At 39.0% G+C, this 26,105-nt stretch overlaps 1 protein-coding gene across 1 annotated transcript in view; it reads right to left on the reverse strand.

The window, feature by feature from the left end:
• The window catches only part of SDK1 (sidekick cell adhesion molecule 1), a 411,616-nt gene that overhangs the window by 134,199 nt on the left and 251,312 nt on the right, over nucleotides 1–26,105 (reverse strand). Inside the window, exons 6-13 of the mRNA XM_005145297.4 lie at nucleotides 25,958–26,069; nucleotides 24,815–25,005; nucleotides 16,459–16,542; nucleotides 10,509–10,703; nucleotides 9,185–9,301; nucleotides 8,759–8,926; nucleotides 6,651–6,753; nucleotides 5,368–5,544 (exon numbers count right to left, since the gene is read on the reverse strand). Coding sequence (XP_005145354.3) covers nucleotides 5,368–5,544; nucleotides 6,651–6,753; nucleotides 8,759–8,926; nucleotides 9,185–9,301; nucleotides 10,509–10,703; nucleotides 16,459–16,542; nucleotides 24,815–25,005; nucleotides 25,958–26,069 — 1,147 coding nt within the window. The remainder of the gene's footprint in view (nucleotides 1–5,367; nucleotides 5,545–6,650; nucleotides 6,754–8,758; nucleotides 8,927–9,184; nucleotides 9,302–10,508; nucleotides 10,704–16,458; nucleotides 16,543–24,814; nucleotides 25,006–25,957; nucleotides 26,070–26,105) is intronic.

The raw sequence follows: 26,105 nt of genomic DNA on the forward strand, positions 1-26,105 counted from the left end.
GGTGAGGTTTAGTATAACAACACACAGGGCACAGAACAGCCCTTGAGTGGACACTGGATGTTTAATTCCAGCATGCCATCTTTCTTTTGTTCACTGAATCCCCTAATAGGAAATACATGAAGGTTTTTTAATATAGGTTATCTTAAGACCTCACTCCTCTAATGAAGAGTTGCATAGAGGCAAGTTTTCCATAACTTATTTTGCACGACAGCAAAATACGTATATGGACACTTTTAAATCTGTAATTGAAAGATAAACCCAAGGTTAATGGCATAGCCACCCAGGTGACCTAAAGGGCCTCTGACAATGCAATTAAAGTAGCAGATTTGCAAGAAAGGAGCATGAAGTCATTGTGACAATGTAGGGGAGAAATATTAGCTAGCTTCAAATGATACATGTTCAAAACAGAAACCCTAATGTTTTGAGTCAGCTCATCACTGCCAGAGGGCAGCTGAAATATTCAGTCAGCAAACACATAGAGTGTTTTATAAAATCAGCTAAAAGGAGACTATTTGCTGAGGGAAATAAACCAGACATGGTTTGGAGAGATTTCTGAGAAAAAGCGTCTAACAGCAGGTAATTAGAGAGACTGGGACTAAAGAAGGGATTACTCAAAAGGCAAGGGAGATTATACAAGTTTTCTTGTCAGTTTATATAAAGTCCCACTCCTATTTCATAAATGATTTCCTAAATCAGGTCCACCACACAAGTTTCACTCGGGAGCAGGTGGTTCATCTGCTAGCCCCGATAAGGTGCTAAGATGTTGAGGCAGGAAGCCTAGCAAAGCACTAAGCCTAGCCTTATGGTTTTGCTCATATAAGTTTATAATGTTTTAAATAAAGGGATGTTTCATCTGTTGCTCAGGACTTTCCAATTTCTCTTGCAAAAGAATCCTCTCCAATTTCTAAACACAGAAAGGATTCCTGCAAGACATCCACGAGTTCTGAGCCTTTTTGTCTCTTGTAAGCCTATCATGAGGTGGACTTGTGAGACTGAGACTGAAGGTTTGACAAGTCCGAGTGCACAGATGTATTTCCCACTTCATTTTGGTGGTCACCACAAACTCAAATCTACGGATGACTTGGAAAGGCTTTTTAATTTTATGCTTTCTTTTTGCTAAAACCATGTTTCTGATATACCTTCAATGATGAACATCCACAAATGTATTTCTGAGTGTATTTGCAGGTGATATTTCTCTTTTGAGTATCAAGTGCATTTAGACTCAGCAGTGAACCTTACTTCTTGGATGACATCTCAACAGAGAGCTTGGAAAAATAAACAGAAGCTTGCTTTCTATTGAGGAGGGACTAGTATATTTTCAAGTTTGGCATCCTTCCTGTTTTCAGCCCATGCAGAAGGGGAAAGAGATGGGCTACTGGATCCAAGGGATATGTGATCTATATGAAAAGTTTGCAATGAGACATCATTCTGATTTGTTACTCTGCACTGCTCTTATTTTACTTTTAATAAATCAAGCCATTTTAATGGGATATATTGGGGAGAAATTTGGAAAAGTAGCAATTAGAAATACCCTGGTAAAAAGAGCATCAAAATTCATGTATAAATGACTGACAAAGGCAATACTGCGCATTCCTGGCAACCCACTGGGTTTTATTGTAACTGGTTACTCCCATCACCTGCTTTTGATGAAGACAGAACAATAATAGTTCTTTCTCTGGTGAAAGAGAACTGAAAGATGATGAACTCGCTGCCAGGAATAAATTGTCTATTTTTATATGACTTTGTCCTCCCCATATTTTTGCATAGAGAAAGAACCTAAAAGACTTTACTGTATGTTATGACATAACAGAGGCTTGTACAGGGCTTTGATTTTCCAACAATGCAGCATTACCATACTTCTCAGTCACATTCATACAACAAAGAGTTTCTTTAGTACGGACTGCAGACAGATTGATATTGAGCAGCAGTTATCATCACGCAGACAGTGGTAATTCTGAATAGTTTATATACACAGAGAACCCTCAGGGTACTTTAAGCTGGAATCAGGACAGTTTCCTGTCAGGTGAGTGATACATAGTGATAACTCAGTTTTTGCAGCTATTTTACCCTCTATCTATATTTCAGGGTGATATTTACAGGACTATAAAAGTAAACTAAATGAAGCTGGGATGTTTCATAACATATAATTACTTCCAGGATCAAATTCTATGACTTGTAGGAATGCAGAAGCACAAGCTCATTGACAAAAGACCTGCAAATGTTTCTGTATTTGCAGTCAAGAAGCTCTAGTAGGAAAGGGGGGAAAAAAGGTAAGTAAAAAATTAAAATCTCTCTCTTGCAGAACAGAAACATCACTCGCAAATGTTTCACCTCGTGCAAATCAAATCCAATAACGTACATGAAGAATAAACACATTTAGAGGGAAGACAAATGAATGACTAGAGTATCTTGACTAGCAATTAGTTTCTGTGCCCAAGTACCATCAGTGAAAAACTGATGAGCGAGGTAACCTTTGGCTGCACTTTAGCAAGTTCTTCATTAGTTTTTTGGCTTTCCTTTTCAAATATTTTACTTCATCATAGACATACTGAGAAAAATAATCCATCCTGCTTGCACCACCAAAGTATACCATGCTGTGCTATAAGCCTGTGTTTCTTTAACGAGAAATGGTACCTTTTCCCCCAATCCTGTCTTCCAACAAGGGAAGACAAAGGAAAAGAATAGTTTTCTTCCCTTCTTTTCACAGATTAGAAAACCAGACCACTCAGAGATTAAATAACTGAAGGTCACCCTGGAGGGTAATGGTTTCGAATTGAATCAGTTTGAATAGAAATCAGTAACAAACTTATTTTTGCCTTTGGAAATTCCTCTTGACATGCCTCTAAGTAGAGGAGGGACATGCAGGTTCCTGGGGGATAAAAGGTGATGAGACAATTGCAGTTGTCAGATGAAGCTAGGTACGGTATGATATTATCCGTTGGTAGACTGCTCCAGTCTATAATTGGTTGAGAGGCCTCCTTTGAACATTTGTCTGACATTAGTGCTACTCAAGGCACTGAAGTGTAAGTGCTCATCGATGGGAATGTACATGCCCTGTTTGTTAATGTTCTGCACAAGAGAATTATCCAGGAGAATAGGGAATGTTATAGATCTGTCATTCATATACAACCTAGAATTTAATTTAAGCTTCACTTCAGACATTTCCTTTCCACATATTTTCTTCTTCATTTCACTTCTGTTGTATCATGTATCTCTATTTCTTACAGATTTGTGCTGCTGAGCCACACTATAATGATGAAAGCAGCAAAGGAATGCAATGTTCTTTGGCATTATTGCACTACCTGCAGCACTACTTTGAAATAAAATGTCACAATTCAAGGTATGATGGAGTGACTTATCAGTTACTGAAGTCTTTTAAAAGAGTGAGTCTGATTTATTTCTTTAATTCCTTCAGGAAAAAGAAGTGATAGGTGATGGGCAACAGTAGATTGGAGGAAGCAGAGATACAGGCATAAGAGCCAATCCCAGTGTATGGAGAGCCAGCCAACACAAGTGGAACAAACTGGGGCATAAGAAAGGCAGTCTCAGCAACATGCACAAGATGTGCCTCTCCCAGCTAAATTCTAGCCTGAATTTTATGGAGTATAAAACTGTTCCTCATTGGTCAACAGGGAACTGCAAGTAAATACACCTGCTGGGCTGTACTGGGTAGTATAGGGCATCTTTTGTTATTTAGGATTAACAAATGGTTAGACTGCTGAAGTGTTTAGCACATATTTATAGCTTTGCTTCAAAGTCCAAGTTTTAACATTCTTTACGCCATAACTTTCTGCCCTCCATTCAAAAACTGCCTCAGAGAAAAGCAAGAATGATTATATAGTTGCAATATATTTTGAATTGTCTTCTGCTCTTGGATTCAAACCAGCAGTAAAACGCACTCCAGCAGGAGAGCTGAGGAGTGCTTAATTAGAGAAAGGATGTATGACCACTCTCTGAAAATGGGCATCTGATCCAGCACTGTCACAGTAATGCTGTACGAACAGCCCTCTGCATAGAGGATCTTGGAGGTGAACTCATTACACTGCCAAGTTGCCATCTTCTTGGAGAGATCAGGCATGACCAGCAGAAACAGATGCAATTTTAGTTAAATTAAAGCATGTGGCATTACTCAAATAACACACACAAAAGGTCTACATAAAACATTACCTCCTTATTCATTTGATCTGCTCCACACATGTACCAAAAGCACAGTTGTTGCTTTTAGTGATAAAAATAAAAGGAAAGTGCACTTCGCCTCAGTGGAGTAACAGAAATGGAAAATGTGGAACCCCATAATCACATTTTTATAAACCTTCTTCAGAATGGAACTGCACTTTAAACATTTTCTTGGTTTTATTTTTAAAGATCCTTAGGAATAAAGAAAGATGTACATAAAAATATTTTTCCCATGAAAAATGATGTATAAAGAGAATGCAAGAGTAAGCAATGGCTGTCCAGGGACCAGCTAGTCTGATACATGCTTAACTGAGAAAAACTACTAAAAGGAGGAAAACATTTTTGTACAACCCTGGCATCACAACACAGCACCTGGGCTTTATGGGAAGGTCTTACAGCTTGGGGATGACAGAAGGATTCAAGGTGGAAGGGACCTCAGCAGGGTCAACCATGACATCAGACCAGTTTATTCATTCTGGTCTTTAAGACTGGAGACAATATTTAAGTTGTAGACTAGTAAGTGCAATAAAGGGAGTAATTATCAATCTACTATGCTTGTGTTAACCATTTTTGTTGCCAGGGCACATGGCTGGCTCTCTACCAAGATCCCCAGGTTCTTTCCAGCAGAACTGCTGCCAGCCAGTGAGTATTACTACAAAAGATTATCTCTCCCAGATGCAGACATCATATTTGTCCGTGTTGAATTTCATAAGGTTCCTGTTGGCTCATTTCTCAGCCTACATCCCTCTGAATCGTGGCCCTACCCACAAGTGTATCAACTGCTCCCCATCCATTCTGTGCCATCCACAAACTTCATGAGCAACTTGAGTGCCTCCTCCAGGTCACTGATGTTGAACAGGGCATGTCCCATTACACTCCCCTATTGGCTACAAGTGGACCACCACCTCTTAATTGTTATCCCCTGAGCTCAATCACCCAACCAGATCATGTAGTGATCCGGAGGAAAACTTCGAAGGCTCCAGCTATTTGGTACGGGACGGCAGCATGCAAAAGAAGTACACTTCAAGACAATTTAATGTGAAATGAACTAGGCCTAATTTCCCCTGAAAAGCCCCACAACAAAAATCAAACTTAGAAGCTCCCAAGATCACCCAGAATGAAATGCTAAAAAAAAACCCCAGCCAAGTGGATCTGAAACCAAACATAGTGTGTTTAAGGAGGAATACTCACATCACTTCTAGTCGAGCCATTCTGGAGTCATTTCCTCCAAAAGAAATGACCTCACAGGTATAGTCTCCAATGTCACCTGACCATGTCTGGCTGATGAGGAGGGTGCCATCTTTCTCTACTGTGATCCTGGAAGTGCTGGATGGATTTATTACAACACTGTCCTTCTTCCAAAGATACCTGTGTATTACAATATTTCAGTTATTAATTACTCATGAGAGCATCAAAACAGATTATTTGAACTGTGCTGTAAGGTATCAGCATCTGTAATCCCATGTTGAAAACAACAGCCTCCTACAGTTACTTTCAGGAGCAGTCTTTTAAAATTTAACTTTCAGATCACTGATCAGAACGAGAAATGTAATTGCATCCAAGATACTATGTATTTTCTAAACAATACTATGTGTTTTACATGGAAAAGTGCAGTATTCATAAATGTCCAAGTTCTTACGTCCACCTGCCTCAGCATTTGAAACTATCCATCACACTCCGCAATTAACAGCTGAGGTGTTGGCCTATCTCTGCTAAGGCTGTAATAACATTAGACTGCCATGATCAGTAACATCATGAAACTGCTGTGGCAGTTTCCATCAAAACACTCACAGAGATGACTATAGCCCATGGTCTTACAATTAAGTATTTCTACATGACATATATACACCTGGGTTTCTCTTTCCAAAGTTCTTTCTGCAGTTCACCTGTCTAGAACCCTTCAAGCTGTTCCTTGCATTTTCTTTCATTAGTATTGCTTTCAGACTACATGAATTTTCATGGCAAATTTATTTTAAAATGATGAGCTTCCTCTAAATGCCCTAGTGAAAATTTTAATAGTTCAGGCAAATTCTGTTTGCCTTTACACAGTTAAAGCAGAATATAGCCCCTAGTTATTAAGTTGTTTCCAAGAACATGGGCATCTCTTGTGTGGCTTTCATGCACTCTAATGTAAACACTTCACAATCCTATTCCTTCTCTTTGACTTTTACTCTCATTAAGTATCAGCTTCTGACAAGTTGGTTTTATTGATAGTGTATTAACCTTGACAGTAAAATCATGAAAGGCTATATTGAAGTCATGAAGTGGAACACAGCTCATTGTAAATAATATATAAAGCTGAAATGGAAGATGGGCTTTATATGATTAATGATAGAGTGTACAACTTTATAATGCAGTAATCAGGGGTCTGGTGTTAAAATCTGGGGTCCTGAAACTTTTCACCTAATGATATTCATATAGCTTATAAAATTAAGCTTGGATAAACCACACAAACAAGAACTGACATTACCAACCTGATTGAAATTCTAGGATCATGAGTTGCTTCACATCGCAGAGTTGCTGTGGTTCCTTTGATCACTGTACTATCCTCAGGAGGATGAACAATGACAGTGCGATCTGAAAGGAACACAAGCCATAGTACAGGTGAAATTATAGCATTTTGACTCGGGTATTCACTCAGAGAGCAGACAGCTTAACACCTGTCACTCAAAGCAAGCAGGCCATTCCTCTTCAGGTCTTCACTAGGAAGGCTCCCCTCCCTTTAATGTCATTGTGTCAAAAGAGCTGATAGGCTGTGGGGTGCAGAGAAGCAAAAGCAGCAGAGGGTATGAGTCTAAGTTGGCAGTGATTTGGGTAGGAAGAGCGCTAAAGCTCTTTTCACTTGTCTTGTGGTAAACACTGATGTCAACTCCCTACAGTCATAAGGCAGCAAGTATGTTTGTAATGCATTATGAACGAATCCAAACATACACTGAGTAAGGAAAGAAGTCACACTGTTTGGAGCAGGGAAAACAAACAAAACCAAAGAAAATTTATGCAAAGAATACAATAGAAAAATAGCCAGAAAGAGGAATACCTAAATGGCACCCTACAATCTTGTCAAATGTGGGAAAGAGTTTAAAGAAGGAAGAGCTTCTGGCAGTCTCATTTTTCCATATAAGAAAGATTTGCTGTTTATCCAAATTTTTCAGAACATCCTTTTTCAAGCACCTCCTGGAGACCCAGAACACAGTAATTGCTGTAACTACAGCAACCAGATCTGGTGTGAAAGATCTGTTATGCTTAACACACAGGAACAGCAGCAGATAACATCAGCTGAAGCAGATAGCCAACTAGGATGAGTATAGAAGATATGTGGATACTGTTAGTCAGTCCCAAATCCCTACAGAGATAATCATGGTCTACTGAGGTATCTCATACATGCACAAGAAGAAGTCACCAAAAGCTAAGTCTAATAACATGGAATTTTTATCATTATTCCTGATGTACTTATGTATGTATGGCTTCTAGCTTTACAACGGTAATGTTGCTACAAAATTATTAGGTTATAGTCACTTTTCCCTCTCCAATGCAATACAATGAGAATCATGCCATTAAGAATTAATAGGAAGGATCTCTTTCACTTGATCCATATACCTGGCTATCACTCAGTTTACAACATCCTGATACGTATACCAACTTCATATTGGCAGTCAGATATAAATATGATGGCCATATGACAAAAGCACATTTCATTTACTGCCAGTATTATTTTCAGATATTCCCAAGTTCAAAGGGAAAAAATGTTGTTGATTTAACTTGCAAAGTTTTGGGATTAAAAAAAGTCAAATGTGCACCACACATGAGAAGCATAATCAGTAGCTTAAGTTCAGGAAAGGAGAGAAGGCCACAACACTTCTGTATTTATCATCACCATCTTCACAGGTTTTAATTATTTTCAGTTCCAGCTCAGGGCTCATTATTTCCTACCTTTAACTGCAAAAAAATATTTTACACTTAAGCTGAACTCAGGAGTAACACAGGTGAACCTGTTGGATCAGACTCTCTTCCCCAACAGAAGAAAGAAAAAATAAAGATCAAGGACAAGTAGTGAAGGAAAAAATCATTTCATGGGTTGCCCTGTGCCGTGCCAATCTGCAGCATGAGAGACTAGATGCACTGTGGTTTGGTTTCAAACAGTGCCCAGGACCACAAAGGAATACAAAGGTATGAGGAAAATCATACCAGCTGTAACTGTGGCCACAGCCTTAGTAACAGCATGGGCTGGTCTATACTGTGTGCAGAGTCCTGGAGTCAAAAAACAACTGCAAATAGCCAGTTAAAAGGTCTGATCTGCAATACAAGATGCAGCAAGGCAAAACCTGAGTAAAACTGTAGTTGTGATTAGAACTATATTTAAATACACTTCCTTTCACAAAATATGAGTTTATATGCATAATTTTACAAACAAAAAGGGTATTTTTGATATGTTTCCTAAAATAGAGACATAATTCCTATTAAATCATACAAGTATCTCTATTAACTAGAAAGGCATAATTACTCATGAAAAGCTCCTGAGCATATAGCAAAAACTGATTAATACTTGATTAAAGTTAGACTTTAAACAAAGCATTATCCTTACTCCACACTGTCAGCATCACAAAAGCATTCAGAGCTCCTTCAGAGTTGACTGCACAGCAAGTATAATTGCCAGCATCCTGAAGGAAAACGGGTGTTATCTGGAGCCCTCCAGATTCAAGAAGAATGAACCGAGGAATCTGAACTGAGCCACTGGCTAAGATCTGGCTTCCTGAAACAGAGAAGAGAAAAACAGTGTGATTAGTGTCACGTAGACTGCACAGACTAAACACTGCAATTCCGGTTCTTCCAAAAAGACTATTACAGCCTATCCAGGCCACTGGCTCACAACAGCTCCACAACAAACCCTCTGCTTGCAGAACCAGAGAAATGAAGAAATATGCACTAAATGGATCTACAGCATCTCAGTAATGGGAAAGGACAAGAAAACATGGATTACAGCTTTTCTACAACTTAATAACTGGCTAACCTTTCTTCCAGGAAATGGTAGGTTTTGGAGCCCCTGAAACTTCACAGGCTAGCACTGCGGTCATCCCCTCCGTGACAGTGGTATCCTCTGGAGGCTGTATAAATGCTGGTTTAATGTCTGGAATCAAAAATTCAAAAACCTCAATGCGTCAGCTACCAGAAAGATCCTTTAGTTATTATCATGGACTACTTTACATCTACTTTTATAGAGCTGATCATGGAGAAGGACATGACAGTAATACATGAAAACCTTTCAGCAGTGACTGTAACCTTTCATTATTCATCTCCTAGGAATTGCCTAATTCAGTTTATTACCTGCATGGAAAATAAAAATCTATCAGTGCTTGTACATGTACAAGTAAGATGTCTTTTAGAAAAAGGAAGATAAACTCCAAAATGGGTGCTTGGGGGGAAGCTGAGAAATCTAGACAAACAAAATTATTTTCTTTCATCTTCATAACAGAGTTCTTTAAGATGAAAAGCAACTTGAGAAAGGCATTAACTTTGAAACTTAAATGTCAGCCAAAAGAATTTAGAACCTGAGTCTTATCCAAGACACTTCCCAAATTTCCTTCTTCCTTAATTCCCCCCAGTTACACTTTATTATGTTTTTCTCCTGCAGTTTCCTACATATATACTGATCTGGGGATGATCTATTTTCTGAGGCCAGTAGGAATGCTGGTCAGTACGTGCAAACTGCTCTCAGGCTAAAAATCAGTTTCCCAAAGAGAAGTAAGAGTATTAGAAATGCCTGCTAATAACTGCCTTTAAAATAGACTACTAGGATTTGTAGTTTTTTCATAGAGATGAGTGTACTTCATTAACAAAACCATTTAGTCAGACATATTTGCCAAAAAAAGGGATTTAACCTGAACTTTCCTTCTTTCCCCTACTAAATGTAGTTGTAGACAAAAGGCAGATAAAATGATACGATGCACAATCATGAAGCAGTAGCTCAAATTCAGAGCAGAATTACATTAGAGTAGATGTAAATTATTTAAGAATAAAGGGGAGATAAAAGTATTTCACAATTAACCTTTCCTTTTTTTTGCTTTTCACTAATTTCTCCTGTTGTAGTGTGAAACAGAGTTCACTTCAAGCCCTTACTGTCAGAGAAAGTTCTTCAGGCTTCAGCAGATTGTGTTTAAGCCATAGAGGGCATTTTGGGGTACCTTACAGCTAGGGTGCATACACCTGACAAAAATCAAGGCTCTGTGAGTTGAGCTACAGCAGCACAGAGCAGGGGAGAAGTCTGATGGATACAGAGTCACCTACAAGTGAGTTGTTGACAACTCACTCATCTCGTATCACAACTCCTTACTCACTGGTCACATCCAGGTAGGTGTACGTCTGTATCTCCCCAGCTTTATTACTAGCAAAACACTGGAAGATTCCAGCATCCTGAGGATGCAGCTTGTGGATCCGGAGCCCACCACTCAGCAGCACTTTGTAGCGGGGGTTTTCCAGCTTGCTGAGGGGAACAGAGTCCTTATACCAGACCAGGGTGGGAATTGGAACACCTATTTAAAAAAGAAAAATTTCACTATTAGTTTTTGCAAAACATGTTTTAGGTAGTCAAAATACGTAGTACTGTTGTAGTCATATCCCTTCTGCATCAATTGTTTATGTTTTTACAAGCTGCTTTTGATAAAAGGAGGCTGTATCTTACATTATCAATGGTAACAATACACTGCAGAACATGTGGGAATAAAACCAGCAGAGAGTGAAAGGGGGAATGTTGAGAAAACATGTTATCAAATTACTTTCCTCACCCAATCATATTTCATGCCACTACAAAATAAGATTTACAACAATTTCATGTTGAAAGCCAGAATCACGCTACTTAAACAGCAGCAGCATGGCAATGCAGCAATTCTGTAAGACTTTTCCATCCCAAATAAGATTTCTCTGTGCTACTGTAATGAAGATGTCAAAATAAAATGGAAATGGAAAATTACACATAAAAAATTAAGTGCTCACATGGCTGCATCCAAGCCCTAATTTGGCAGCTTAGTTTGAGCTGATGTACAAAGAGCATGTTGCCAACAATGGGACAGCTTTAAATTATTTTAATTTTTATTCATTCTCAAGCTTCACCTGTTACTTGACAAATGCAGACATTAGGAGAAACAAAAATTCTACCCTAAACATACTTGCAGTTCCATTTATTCCTGTTTTCTTTCATGTGCATGTTCTACAAACCCTGACACTGTTATTTTATACATAATTTTGCTGGTCATATCCCAGTCAGCTGGGACAAAGTGGCTGTAAATTCAGTATATACAAACAGTATAGGATTATCTTCAAGAGATACTGTGGCCTAGGACAGTCATACACAGATGTTCCCATCCCACTCCTCTTACCAGACAATGTTTTACCTTTACATCCCAGAAATCCTTAACTGATCAAATGCTGAGGGCCCTATGCAGGGATCTGAAGCGAAGCATGTATTTTGTGATTAGATAATCACAGGATCACAAGGGTATCAAACTGATTTAAGTTATCTCAGCTCCAAAAATGGCATTTTCACAATTGGTAGGTATTTTTGAATACTCCTCACTTAAAACCTCAGAGCTTGACATTCCCTTGTAATAAGGGAAGGAACTATGGACTTAAATTCATGGATGAGTGCAATTTGCCCAAATAGAAAATAGCCAGGTATCATACAAGTATTAAAGATGGGATGTCACTGATGAATTGAGTGTCTGCAGACAACGAATTTTACGGCAATGTAGGCAATGACTTAAGGGTTCTCACAGGGAAAGCACTATGAGAAGATCTATATTATCATCCTTATAATCTTAAAAACCCTTAAATACTATAGTATTATACGTACATTCATATCTTCTCTCAGTGTACTTATTATACAGACAAAAGCTATACAACTCCCGGAGAGAAAGTACAAACAATGTATGGAAGGGCTGAAAATCAACACTGAATTGCTCCTGTTACTTTCATAAACACGCATAATTTACTACAATCACCTCTGATGCTTTTGTTCTGCTGATAAAATAAAATGTACTCATAATCCTGAAGGTAATCATCTCAGGAAGAAATCCACTACATCGAATGCACTGCCTGACAGAAGATAGATGTAGTGCATGCTTGCAATAGGCATAATTTAAATTTCATACAACAGCCCATATACAGAATTAGCGTAAATTTCAATGTTCAGAATTCTCGGTGAGAGTGTTATTCATCTCTTGAAAATCCTCCTGGGCAAATACAAATTATCACTGAGTAATGAAGAAACAGATGATGCAAAATGGAATAGTTCTCCTGATGCTGAGAAGCCTGGAAATGATTTCAAGTTTAAATAATAGCAACTCCATTTTTGCACACATTAGCCTTGATAGGCACCTAGCAAATAATGAAATCCTGCATTCAGTACCCTCGAACCTTTAACACTGGTGTCATTCCATAAATCCCATTCTACTAACGGTATTGCCAAACCTTCTAATCCTATAATCATTGAGAAATACACCTTCCTATCACCAACTCAGCTGACAAACCGAATATTACCATCTCTATTTTTCTGTATTTCAGTTACAGATATCTTCCCCTACTCAAAGTTATGAGTCTGAATAATAGGATCTTATCTAAGCACTCTGATGCCCATCAGCAGCATTCATTTGGGCTGCAGTGATCTTCCCAGAGATACTTGCTTTCCAAGTTGTACGCGTTTTATTACTTTGCTACCTCTTTGGCTATAAGAATGGTTCAAATCAGCTTCCTTTCTTCTCCCGCTCTCCTACCCACAGCCTTTCTTCTCCCCACACTGCCAAAAGAATTTAGTTTCTTTTCCTCTCTAAACACTTCTAGTAAAAAAAAAATATGAATACAAGAAAACACTTTAAAGATCTTTTGGACTGTACTTTTCTACTCAGGCAGCATCAGTCCCACCTTATAGTTTGAGAGATTAGAGTAGTCTAAAAGACTAGTAACAAATAAAACAAGCTTATTTCTCAGTATGTGTGCAGCACTATTCTTTTACTCACAGACGAACCAATCTAGTGTTATGGATGAGAAGGCAAGGCAGGAACCTTAGACTCTGGTGCTGGCTCTGCCACTTTCTCTCTCACCTTGGACAAATGATTTACACAATCTGAGGCTCAGTTTTCCCATCTGTCAAATTTAACTTCCTTATGAACCTTGATAAAAGACTCGAAATATTCACTTTGTCATTTTTGTTATTTATTTTTTATGGCCTTCTCTAGATCCCAGTGGGTTACTGGGGAATCCCCAAAGCATCTTTGCATCTTCTTGTCTAAACACGTAGAACTGAAGTCCAATTAACTGCACTCCCTAGACACCACTGCCACTGCCTGCAGCTCTAAACTTTCTATAAGCAATAAGAAAAAGCAGTCAAAGGAAATCCATTGATAATGCAGGCAGCATCAGCAGCTGCTGAGAGATATACAGCAGAGCAGGGTTACTGTGCAGCCTGATACACTGGAACTCCATTACAAGGAAGTATAAAGCTAGTCTGTGCAAGGTGCAATTTTATTTACAGTTAATCTCTGTTTATACTGTGGAATTAATCTGTCTCTCACACATTCAAAGTGCACCAAGACTTGGCAAATGGTCTTTGTGCACAGAACTTGATGGGGCTGGGGGAAATACAATCTGTCTTCCTATTTGTAGCAAAGGCATAGGGCAGCTTTGCAGTTCCCCATGTACTTTATAATAGCTCCTAGCTCAGAGCAGGGAGGCAGCAACCTTCATTTGCCCTCTTTTTAAATGCTGGCAACTGCCAGATTTGGGTAATAATGGATCAAAACTCTATATTTAACATTAGCACCTGCCCCTTATAAGTCTGCATTACAGATACTTAGCAAGATAACAGGTTTCCATGCTCCTGCACCACATTCATCAGCAAACTGGATGTGCACTAGAAGAGTCCAGCAGGAATAAATCGTTTTTGTCTAGTAAGGGTTCCTATATAGAATCATAGAATGGTTTGGGTTGGAAAGGACCTTAAGATCATCCAGTTCCAACCCCCCTGCCATGGGCAGGGACACCTCACACTAAACCATGGCACCCAAGGCTCTGTCCAACCTGGCCTAGAACAGCACCAGGGATGGAGCATTCACAGCTTCCCTGGGCAACCCATTCCAGCACCTCACCACCCTTACAGTAAGGAATTTCTTCCTTATATCCAATCTAAACTTCCCCTGTTTAAGTTTGAATCTGTTACCCCTTGTCCTGTCACTACAGTCCCTAAGGAAGAGTCCATCCCCAGAATCCTTACAGGCCCCCTTCAGATACTGGAAGGCTGCTATCTCTAGTTAAGACCTCATCTTGTGAGGTCCCTATTAATCCCCTTGGGATGTGAACTGCTCAGAGTTTGGACAGAAGAGAGTTAGAAGTCAGCCTCTTCTCTTCCCAATTCTTTCAGGTTTAGGGTTTTTTTGTTGTAATAATGAAAGATATCTGAGACAACAAGTAGGGTTTTTCAATGACAGTGAGACAGTCCAGAGATTCACCAAATAGTTGTGCAGCACTGAAACAAAAATATCTCAAAAATGCTTTTTACCTCAATTTCTCTAATGTTATGACACTTAGATTTAATTCTGCTACTTGAGATATGTTTTCCCATCAGAAAAAAAACACCAATATGTTTGTCGTAACACAGGCTGCAACATGAGGTTGGTGACACACAGAATAAACGTCTAGCTAGTTACATCCTTTGGAATCATCCTGTCTTGCACGCTCAGGCACAAAACTCAAGAGCAGCCCAAGGACAGAACGCTATTTCCACGTTCTCAGCTCCGCTAATCCGTGCTTCAGCTATTTCCTGAGGCAGAGGCTGCATACACAGAACTCTCTTTAATAATGCTTACTGAATTTTTCTTCCATAAATTTTGTTTTTCTAAATAGTTTTTATTCCTGGGCACCTACTTGGTTATGAGGAACCTCCGTCTGGGTCACCACGCTCTTTAAGGCCCGCAGAAAGGACGTTTCCTTTGCTTCCTGCCAAGCAGCCGCCATCTTTTCGCCCCTTCTCTCTGACCACGGGCTGAGTTTACCTCAGGCTTCCCGCCCAAACCCCCTGAGGCGCCACGCGCCGCACCCGCCCCTGTCCTGAGGGGGCCTTGGGGCTGCTCCGTGCCTGCGGTCCCTCAGGAACAGGACTCCTGGGCTCTGTGTTTTCCTCATGCTCCAGAGCTGAAGGCTGCTGCTCCGGAACTGTTCACGTCAGGAAACGGTACCTTGTCTCTTATAACCTGATAGCTTCATTTTTATAAGAATCTGATCAAAGGCTTCTGAAATCCTAAATCAGCCAGAGCACCTTTACATGTTTACTTATCACACAACTTGCAAAGCTTCCATCTAGAAAAGCAGTGTTGGGTCTTTCCTACATAAAGCATTAAAAGAATGCTTAAATCACAGTAGAAATATTATAATCACACAATAAATAACTTTATTGGCACTGATCAGGAGAAAGAACCCATCCAAACAAGCTCTTAGGTTCCTTTAATCAAGGTTGTGTACTTTCTGCCTAAGGATCTCATGACACTTTTATGTGTATTGATTGTTAAACTCAGCTTTGGGGAAAGTGAGACAACAGGAACATCAGTCACTTGCCAAAGTCATGGAGCAATTTGGTGACACGGGCAAACGTGCTCTGATCACAAGATGTCTCCTGTCTCACCAGAGTGCTAAAACAGGAGATGCTTCTATTTCTCTGGAACTGAATCTTAACATCCACTTTGTTTCAGGTGGAATTCCAGACAATTGAAGCCTTTTATGCTATTAAAACATGTCAGTTAAAACCCGCCTATTGTAGACCTCCTGCGGGATTCTTAACTACATTTAAATGCTACAGTTACTGACATTTCTATTTGTATGAAAGTTCCATAATGTTTAGAAAAAAAGAACATTTGAACTGTTGACAATACAGCTTACATTGCAAATGATGGGTTCCATAACCATACGTTCACCTCAGCTGGTATTCTGGCTCAGGAGAATGATGCCTATTATATAGCAGCAGCTAAGCAGCAAAGGCAGGCTACCAAAGGGAAAGGAGCAGAAGTTGCCCTGCCCAACAGACAGACATAAATGTACCAGCATTACTTGTGTGAAATGAACTACAAAGACTGTCCAATTTTCCAGGGTCAAGTCCATCCTGCTTCCTTATATCTGGGCTCTGTGATGATAAGCAACAAGCAGAAGCCTTCAAATATTACATGTTTCTATAAGATGCTTTCTTCGGTACTGGATGTACATATCTATATTATAGATATCCAAGATGGAACACCTATGCACACTCACCCATTGCCTGGCACAGGATGTCCACGTCTTTCTCCGCTTCAGCCAAAATCACACTCTCAGGTTCAGCCGTAAAATACGGTGGTTCTTTAGAATAGGGAAAGCAAACAGGAGTCAACAAACAAAGTCACAGAAAAATGAAAAACTGCTATTGATTTAAAGATATTCATCCTATAAACCCCACATACATATTGCATTTAATAGTGTGTTGCAAACAGGCTAGTTTCTAGTCTCAGTGTCTCTAAGTTTGTCTCTATTTGAAGGGATTATTTTCAGTCATAAAAGTATCATAAAAAAAGCCAACCATTTTCTGCTACATGGAATTCTAGAGAGTCAGGTCAATGTAAGATAAGATTTAGGGGTTTGCACTGCAAATTAATACTCAGAGCAGGGGCTACTTTTCATTTTATAGGCCTGAATCATGGACAACTTTAATTCTTTGTTCAGAAAGGCCCTCCCAAGAGGTTTATAAAGGTTTATTTTTACAACACACCATTTTATAGGATAGTTTGCTTCAGTGTCTGAACTAAATTCCACCTCTTGAAGGCATGAAGCATGTCAAATAAAGTACCATAGCATGTCAGGAAGCTGGCACCAGAGGACAAGTGCAGCATGATTAAAAAAAATTCTTCTCAACTGTTTTATTTCTTGAAAGCAAACAGATTTAATGCTTTAATTGAAGTTCTAGTAATAATCATAAAAATCCACACTTTATCATTAGGACTAAAGAAAAGATATTAGACATTTAATTAAAGAAAGACAAGATTCCAGAAATTGTAGAGTATGCTGTCATGTAACTCTTTCTTCTATGCAGCATAAAATTGAAGAGCATCATGTCAAAGTCCCACAGGCATTAAGGTTGCAGTAATTATCATGGTAACTAAAAGCTGTCATAGTCTGTTCAATGCAATTATCATCTGAGCACTGTTTTTAGAAGTATTTTATTTGATTATAACTAGAGTTCTATTGTAGCGTAGACAAACTTACTCGTAAGTTTTAGAAAATACAGAAAAGACAATAATAAGTAGCTTGTGAGGACAAGTTACTCAGATTTTCAGTTTTAAGAAAATCAAGTATGTTTGAAAAACGTAGTATGTTATAATGAGATCCAAGGTCATCTGAGCTGACCTTCTTTCAAATCTCTTCACCAGACATGTCTGAAAACCAGACATGTGGTTTGTATTATTGATAGGACATTAATATTTTCTTAAACCAAAATAACGTAATTTCATCCTGCAAAATCTTATTTCTCCTGCTACCACCTGCATATAGCAAGTGTTGCTACCATCTCACAGGGACGACATAACAAGCCAGCAGATACACATTAGTAAGCACCAGATTAGAACACAAAACCCCCTTTCCTAGCCCTCCTTCCCACTAACTACAGTAAAATACTTGCTGGAGTGTATAGAACAAGGGTCTTATTTGAGCACCAGTGGTTATTACGATTCTGTATCCATCCCAAATAAAGGCAATCAAGACAAGTCTTAAACATCCTGCACAGAGGAGGAGAGGAGGTTGCAGAATAGCCTGGAATACTCATTTACCCAGCAAAACCAACAAAATAACCTCCCTGATTTATTATATTCTAATAATATACATGTGTTAACATTATTGATCCTCACAGTTTAAATATAAAGCTATTAATAAACATGCATAATAAGTTGTGATTTATTGCATATGATTTCATGCATTAGTCTAAACAGCAAATTGAAAAGCTGAACATCTAATTGAAATTCACTGATGGCAAACTTCGACATATTTGATAACTTAAGTTGCTGAATCCTCTGTAATTCATCTCAGTCCATGTTTAGCTCTGAGTACACCCTTTCTTTTCACACCATCTTCCAAGACTTGCCTGATGTTTTCCTTGTGCTCCACTTTTCAGAATGTTACCTTTTTCATTTTCAGACTTTTAGCCTAGTGTCCTTGCTTCTATGGCAATTTAATCTGATGATCAGGCAAGGCAAAGGTGAAAGGTGGCCAAAGCAGCACAGGATCAAGGCAGCGTCCAGACACATACACTACATCCAGACAGTCACTTCAAACTTTGGGCTTATTCTATGGATGTCTCTTCAGTCAGTGCAATTCAAGTGTATTTTTCTCCTTTTAGGAAGGCCCTTGACTGCACATCTTCTACTCTCCCTTTTGCAAGGCACTTTGACCTTAACAGGCAACCTTCAGCTACCAGCTCCCAAACTTTCTCCTAGATCAGCAACGTATTCTCACAGTAGTGGTGAGTTTGCAGATTTATCTTCAACATGGGCCTGCAGTACAGCTGCAAAGCACTTGATGTGACCTCAAAGCTGCTAGTGGTTTCATGACCACTGTTGCTGTTCCACACTGTTTCTGCAGTTATACTTGGCATATTTATACACTCTTTTTCCCAGAGTCTCTCAAAATCCTCTCCTACAGTCTGTGCTCTTTCCTTTAAATCCCATAAAGGCTGTTCTACCACCCCCAAAGAAACTTACTACATTAAGAGATGCTTAGGTGAGCAGGTATCAGGCAATGAACTACCTGACAAGGAACTTGAAGTCAGTGACAACTGTCATTTAGCAATCGGAATGTAATGTTATAAAAGGAAGAGTCACATCAGCTTTTTTGAAAGAAGCAGGGGAGAAATGGAAGCAGAAGAGATAGAAAAAGAGCAGGAGCAGCAGAAAGATGCAGTCTAATGGCCAGAGACAGCTCCCAGAGGATTTTCAGGGTCCAACAGATGTGCCAACAGATACAATTTCCAGTCTTCATCAAGCCCAGACCCACCTTTTCCCTTACACTAAAGTTGAACTTGCTGAACTCAATTCTCACAGCCATTCCAGCAGCTGGAAGCCCTGCCAAATGCTACAATTGACACAGAAGGGTCAAGAGGCTGAGGCAACAACTGCACATAGAAGAGTTGAATATTATTCTTGTGTGATAAGCACGTACACAGAAAACCTTCCAGAAGCAACTCTACAATTTACTGATTGTTAACTACCTGCTTCTGCTGCCTGGAGACAGAAACAAGCCTAAGTGGGAAGACAAGGTTAATTCATAAGGGAATCCTGGAGTCTCTAGAATACCATGTGGACCTAATTTCTGTGGCATCCCAAGTCTAATATAAATGGAAAATTAGGCTTGGTGATTTAAGGAATGAGAGAATCACAGCAGGTATACTCTTAGGGCTTTAAGGGAAAGGAAACACTGATTTCCCAGCAAGCTTTTCTGCTTTTCCACATGCATGTGTCTTATTCTAGCAGCATGGATGCTCAGAAGGGTCCTTTACAGTGAGGCTTCAACAGAACTCAGGCTGTGGAAAAAACAGATCTAGTTACAGGTGTTAGACAACTGAAATCTAGGTTCCTCTCTTTTCAGATGAGTCAGATCTATCATCTGCACATCAAGTGTGCGCCTGAGGGACTGTAGCCCAGCATGAATTGCAAGTGAAAAATTCAGGGTATCTCAGTTTGGGTTATGCACCACCTGGTGAATACCTATCAAAAAGAGGCCATAAAAGCACAGCAATATTTATAGGGGTCAGATGGCATTATGAAGGGGCATTCTGGCTGTCTGCATATATGACTTTATTGCATATTTATAAAGCTTGCTTTGAATCACACAGTATGAATTTGAACATTTATTGTTGTAGGCAATAATCATGTGTTGAAATTTAATATGTGAGGTGAAATTACAATGTCTTCCAAGCTATATAACATGCCAGACACAAGCCCCCAGACACTGCAGTTTTGAGGAATAACAGTAGTCTGTTGGTATCAGGTCAAACATTCAAATTTTTTTTGAAATTATAGAATGACAGTAGTCAGAATAGGAAAGGACCCCTTACAGTGAGTTCATGCTGCTGGCAGTGCAGCATGCTATGCAATGAGAGAGGTCACATCGTCTACTAGACTGAAAGAAACAGATACTGTATTGTACTGGTGTTTGATCTTAACTAAAGGGTCAAGAATAAGCAAAGGGGAAAAAGAATATTTGAATATAAATGTATGTTTTTAATAGTTGTTGAGGGTTTCGGGGGGTTTCTGCACTACAGACATCACTGAAAAGACAGCCTCTCTGTAAAACCCTTGGGAGCCTGCAAAATTTGATACAGTTCTAACTTCCCCCACGCAGAGTTACATGGTCACTGATTTTAACATTCAAAAGATAGCAGTCAGCATCCATTACATACCCTTCAAGCTGCACTGGATATGAGTGACCTAATCCCAGATACATAAATGAAAGTCAGAAAGAACAGAGAAAGCCCCAGGGACTTCTCCAAAGCTGAAATTCCTGCATCACTCAGAAATTCAGGCCTGCATGTTTAAGAAGAAAGTTGAGCCTTAAAAATGAAAGCCTTTCCCTATCATTACCATAAATTAATTGTCCTGCTTTCAGCTGGGATAGAGGTAATTTTCTTCCTAGTGGCTGGTATAGTGCTGTGAAAGTGATTTAGTACGAAATAACACTGATAACGTACTAATGTTTTAGTTGTTGTCCAGTAGTGCTTACCTCAATCAAGGACTTTCCGTTTTCCCATGCTCTGCCAGTGAGGAGAGGCGCAAGAAGCTGGGAGGGAGCACAGCAAGCAGAGCTAACCCAAACTAGCCAAAGGGATATTCCATGGAATGCCATGCTCAGTATATAAACTGGGGGGAGTTGGCTGGAAGTCTGCTTGGGCACAGGCTGGGCATTTATCAGTGCAATACATAAACACAATCATCATGAAAGATTCTTTCCTCTACTTTAAAGATATCATTTGTAATGTTTCACGGTGTCTAAGCTAGAGACCTAGAGCTATTTTTCCCAGAGATCTGAGCACAAGGTATCAAGACAGCTAGCTACAAAGGAAAGTAACTTCTCTCAGTTATAGATGCACACAATGCAAATTCATGAACAATGGCATGCACCAGAAGACCCTTCTGCATCTGGATACTCCTGGAGAATTGTTGTGAAGTGGCACAGCCGTATAGTTCATTTCAGAGCCTAGCCAGGGCTCTCCATACTAACGTTTCAGTTTTTCTGATGCTTTCCTGAATCCCATGAAGTCACAGATTAGTTAGGATTTGAAAGGACCTTAAGATCATCAAGTTCCAACACCGCTGCCATGGGCAGGGACACCTCACACTAGACCACGTCACCCAGAGTTCTGTCCTACCTGGCCTTGAACACTGCTAGTCCTCAGGCATCCTTTACACCCGGTGAGAACCAGGGTAGCCTTTAAGAGAGACACAGACCTACAACACTACTTTATTTATCTCTATGTTCAGAAAGAAAGCTGTCCAGCTGGGATGTAAAAATTCTCCCAAGGGAACATCAAGATGAGAATATGTCTATTAATATAGTTCTTTGGGCAAAAAGTTGTCCCAAAAGAAGGGACATCCTCTGCTGTCATTCTGCTTTACTCCATCCTATTCCTTCAGACAGGCCAACAGGGCTTTAGCACTCTGTTCTGTACAACCTCATCATACCAGCCTATTCTTCCTAACAGTTTCTGTCCCCATTTTATTCAGACTTTACTTTCTGACTGCATCTAATTTAAAGAGCAGTATGGATTTCATGTAGTGGAAAGGTTTCATTCTTCATTTTCTTAAGCTCCTAAAATTCATAATTTCCCATAGAACAGTCACTTAAAAAAAAATTACTATTGCAATTTGTCGCTAACGGAACTTGCAGAACTGGAGCAAAAGAATTTAAGATTAGCTCAGTTTTCAAATTGGTTTGTTCATGAGAAGACTCCTTAAATTACTTAATCTTCAAACCGTTAGTGATAAAACAAATGTGCTCTTATCTAATCTGCAACAAATCTTTCCCAAACTGTTACTCTGCCAAGTGAAGAACATGCTACCCTTTAAAAATTTATAGCAACTGCAGCTAATAAAACCAAGGTTTGGAACCACCTCAGTTTATCTTTGCTGGAACAATATGAAGATGTCAGAAAGCTCTTTGCCACAGTCAGAAGAAATCTCAGTGCAACACAAGAGGATTTTCTTCTTCCTTCTGCAATGCTACTCTATTATATTACAGATTCAGATTTTTCAAGTGTTATTGTAATGTTAATTTACAAATCAAGATGTACTCTCAGAAATAGAAAAAGCTTCAGAGATAGTATTGCAGGTCACAGATACAAATTTGAACTGAGTACATGCCCTTGTACTAAGTTCCACTGTCTTCTGATAAAGTTCTTGTCACCATCTGAGCCTTGTGTGAATTCTCTTAGCTGGGAAAGGCAAGAACTGATAGGTTTTAAAAAAGCTTTGATTAACTCAGTATTTGTGATATCTTTAATGCATCTTTTTATCACTACTCCTATTCTACCTGTCCACAGCAAAATATTTTTCTCTAGTAATCCACAAGTGTTCTCATTACCATACTGTTGAGGGTCTGTACTTGATTTCTCCCAATGACTGAAAACAAATCTCTTCTATTAACATAATTACCTTCTTCTGTTAGTCAGACCCCTTATTAAGTCCACACTGTGTTATTCACCCAAAAAGTACAGCTCATTATCAGGTCACTATCAACATGTACACACTACAAATATTTTATGCATGCAAATGGACAAGAATACTTGATTCTCTGTAAGTACTGCTCCAATAGACTATGAAGGATACACTAAAAAAATCCTTACGTTTGAATCTTTCCTCTAGAACCTGTCCCTTGACTAATTAAACGACAGCAAGATCCAGTCAAGAATTCTAAGGCAGAATATAAGTTATGCATTAACTACTAATCCTTTGATTTGCCTTCCTGTTTAGAATTAGAGATCCATCCTGCAGCTTTAGAAACTCATAAATAAAGAAATCTATCAGGCTTTGCTGACACATTGAGTAAACACCTGCAACTGAAGTGTCTTGTTTCATCAGAAAAAAATAAAAGTAATTGGTAACCAATTTGTTTCTGCTTTCTTTCATCTGTTTGTTCTTATCTATGGGCCTTTTCATAACTTTAATCCCTGACAGCCCCTAAAACTGGATAAGAAATAAATAAAACATTTAAAAACAAGAGAGCAGGTAAGCTACTAAAAGAAAGGCAGCACTGCGAGTTTAATGATTCCCTGATGATTGTTTCTCAGTTTTATTGTAACTGTATTAAAGAATCTTTTACATTAATCAAGAGGCTGCTTTAAGTATCACATTAGACTGGTTCTGACAGCACAGAAGCAAAATTAAACTAGTTACAGTAAAATCTTATGAATAAGAATTTAAACAAAAACCGTAAATAAGTGAGTAAGTCTTTGCTCCTTAAAGGGAAGAGAAGCCATGAAGTAATAATTCTAAGAACCAAAGTACAAAGAAAAAGACTGGAACCAAGCTTCATCTAGTAGATAATAAATATAATAGACACACAGTGCTACAAATGAGCCTGGAACATTGCCTTGCAGAGAGAAGAGCTGTTTTCTCATTTAGCATGAGAAATTTCTCATTTACTATAAGGGAGACCATACAGCAGTCTTTAAAACTGTGTATTCACAAGGTCAAAAGAATCTAGAGAATTGCATGCTGGATTCCTTCCTCAGGACACTTGCACAGTTGTTACTGGGACTGTTAGATAAAACCCAGACTTTACATGATCAGGTCTGGTTTCAAACATCTAAGGGCCTCTATTCTAAAACATCTCTTTTATTTTACAAGTCCTAAAAAACTCTGCACTGTGTGCAATGTACTGATTTGCATTATTATATCAGGATATGACATACATAGTAACTACCTTTACCAAAGGACAACCTCCTTGCTACAACAAAACTCCAGCATAGTTGTGATGGTGGACACAGGCAGTGAAAAGGCACCAATGTCCCTTTAAAAATGTTACATCCAAAGATTCCTTTGGAGTTGAAGGTCTAGCATGTAGCACTGATTTTAATGGCATTTCTTTTTCCCTTTTGTTACCTCACTAATGATATCTGCCTGCCTAGGTGCTCAGGAACATCCTTAAGTCCCCTGACTGGCACTTGGAACAGACAACACACAGAAGTACTCCTGAAAGGCTTCTTTCGGAAGTAAAGGCACTTGACATATTAAAACTAGGTGTAAGCAAGCTGGGAGTTAATCAGGATTTAATGCATCTAAAAAGCCAAGATGGAAGCTGCCTAATAAGGATTTTCCTATTGTATTTCCCCAAGTTCTGATTAAATGTATAGTTTCACAGGGGATTCAGAATCACATCAGTGTTTAAAAAAATCTATTTGATGAATTTATATTCATGGGGAAGAACAGCTGAATTAATTTGGAAGATAGCCCTCCTTCACCTCCTTTGTTCTGTTCTCTGAAGAAAGGTTCAAAAGTAAGGTCAATGAAATATTAAGATATCAATTCTATTTCCTATTATACCTGAAGTCCAGAGACTGTTTTGCTAAAAAACACATTGGCTTGAGAATTACCCATTATAGAAAGGAAGGCTCTTGCTCTTGCTGGCTCCTCTGTGCTGTCTCTCAATTTTGCTTCACAGAAGTACACCCCCACATCAGCAGAGGTCGGGTTGGTGATAGTGAGTCGTCTCCCAAAATTGCTAATGCCACTGGTTATTTTTATTCCATTTCTCTTCCAGGTCATGCTTAGTCTCTCCAGAGGTCTGCCAAGGTTTAAACACACAAACAAAACTAAGAATACAACAATACAACATATATATTACAGAATAACCTTGCTGCAGTTACAGCCAAATTACAAAACTTATCTCTTTCCCCTGTCCCTGAGGTTCACTATTAAGCAGTGAATTCATATATAACTTGTATGCATGAAGACTACAGACTACTCAAGTGGCATTAGGCAAGTACAGATAATTGATACAGCAATAGAACTTAAGTGCTAATAATTTGATTTCTCTAAGCAAAAGGAGTAAATACTGCTATGGAAATCAGCTGCATGGGAAGTGCTTTCATTATAACTCAATTACCAAAACAATATTAATCATATCAAGAACATCTCTGCCCTCATAGGAGAAAGCGAATCAGTTGGTCTTATCATCATCCAAGGACCTCAACCCTTTACTTCCGCTGGAATTTAATGTTATTCAAGGCCAACTAGATGGAAACATAGGAGGAATGCTGTGAACTCTATATTACAGTACATTATGAATAGCTGAGGAATAATCACTGTAAAATGAGTGTCTAATAAATTACTTCATAGCAGATCCTCACTAATTTATTTACTAAGGAGCTCACACTGTTGAACAGTATCACCTTCCATGTCAATAGGCAATACAGCTGAAATATTAACCTTTAACATAAGTTTTTCCTTAAGATAATGTCTGCTAATCCAACAGTACTATACCACTTTGTCTTACTGTGTGAGTACCAGGTGGAAAAGGAGCTGTGCCTATATCCTTATTTGGCCAGAAAAATCAATATGTTTAATATAGTAATGCTGGACAAACAAGATTATTCATAAGGTTACTTTGAAGAGCAAGAATTCTGGTTTGAATATTAACAACAACAAAAAAAGAAGATAACTTTCTATGTCCTTCTCCAACTGAGACAGTGCATTAAAATTAGCTCCTTATAACCCCTCTGTGGCTTTTACAATACCTTGCATTGGCCACACACTCCAGCGTCACTTCGCTCCTCCCTGCTACGATGCTGGTGTTCTGGGGAGGGATTACAATGATGGGAGCCACTGTGTCAGACGGGTCTGTGGCACCTGCAATGGCAGAAACAAACCCTGTGAAGACCCCAT

Source organism: Melopsittacus undulatus, chromosome 8, assembly GCF_012275295.1.
Source record: "Melopsittacus undulatus isolate bMelUnd1 chromosome 8, bMelUnd1.mat.Z, whole genome shotgun sequence".
In the NCBI taxonomy this organism is placed as follows: domain Eukaryota; kingdom Metazoa; phylum Chordata; class Aves; order Psittaciformes; family Psittaculidae; genus Melopsittacus; species Melopsittacus undulatus.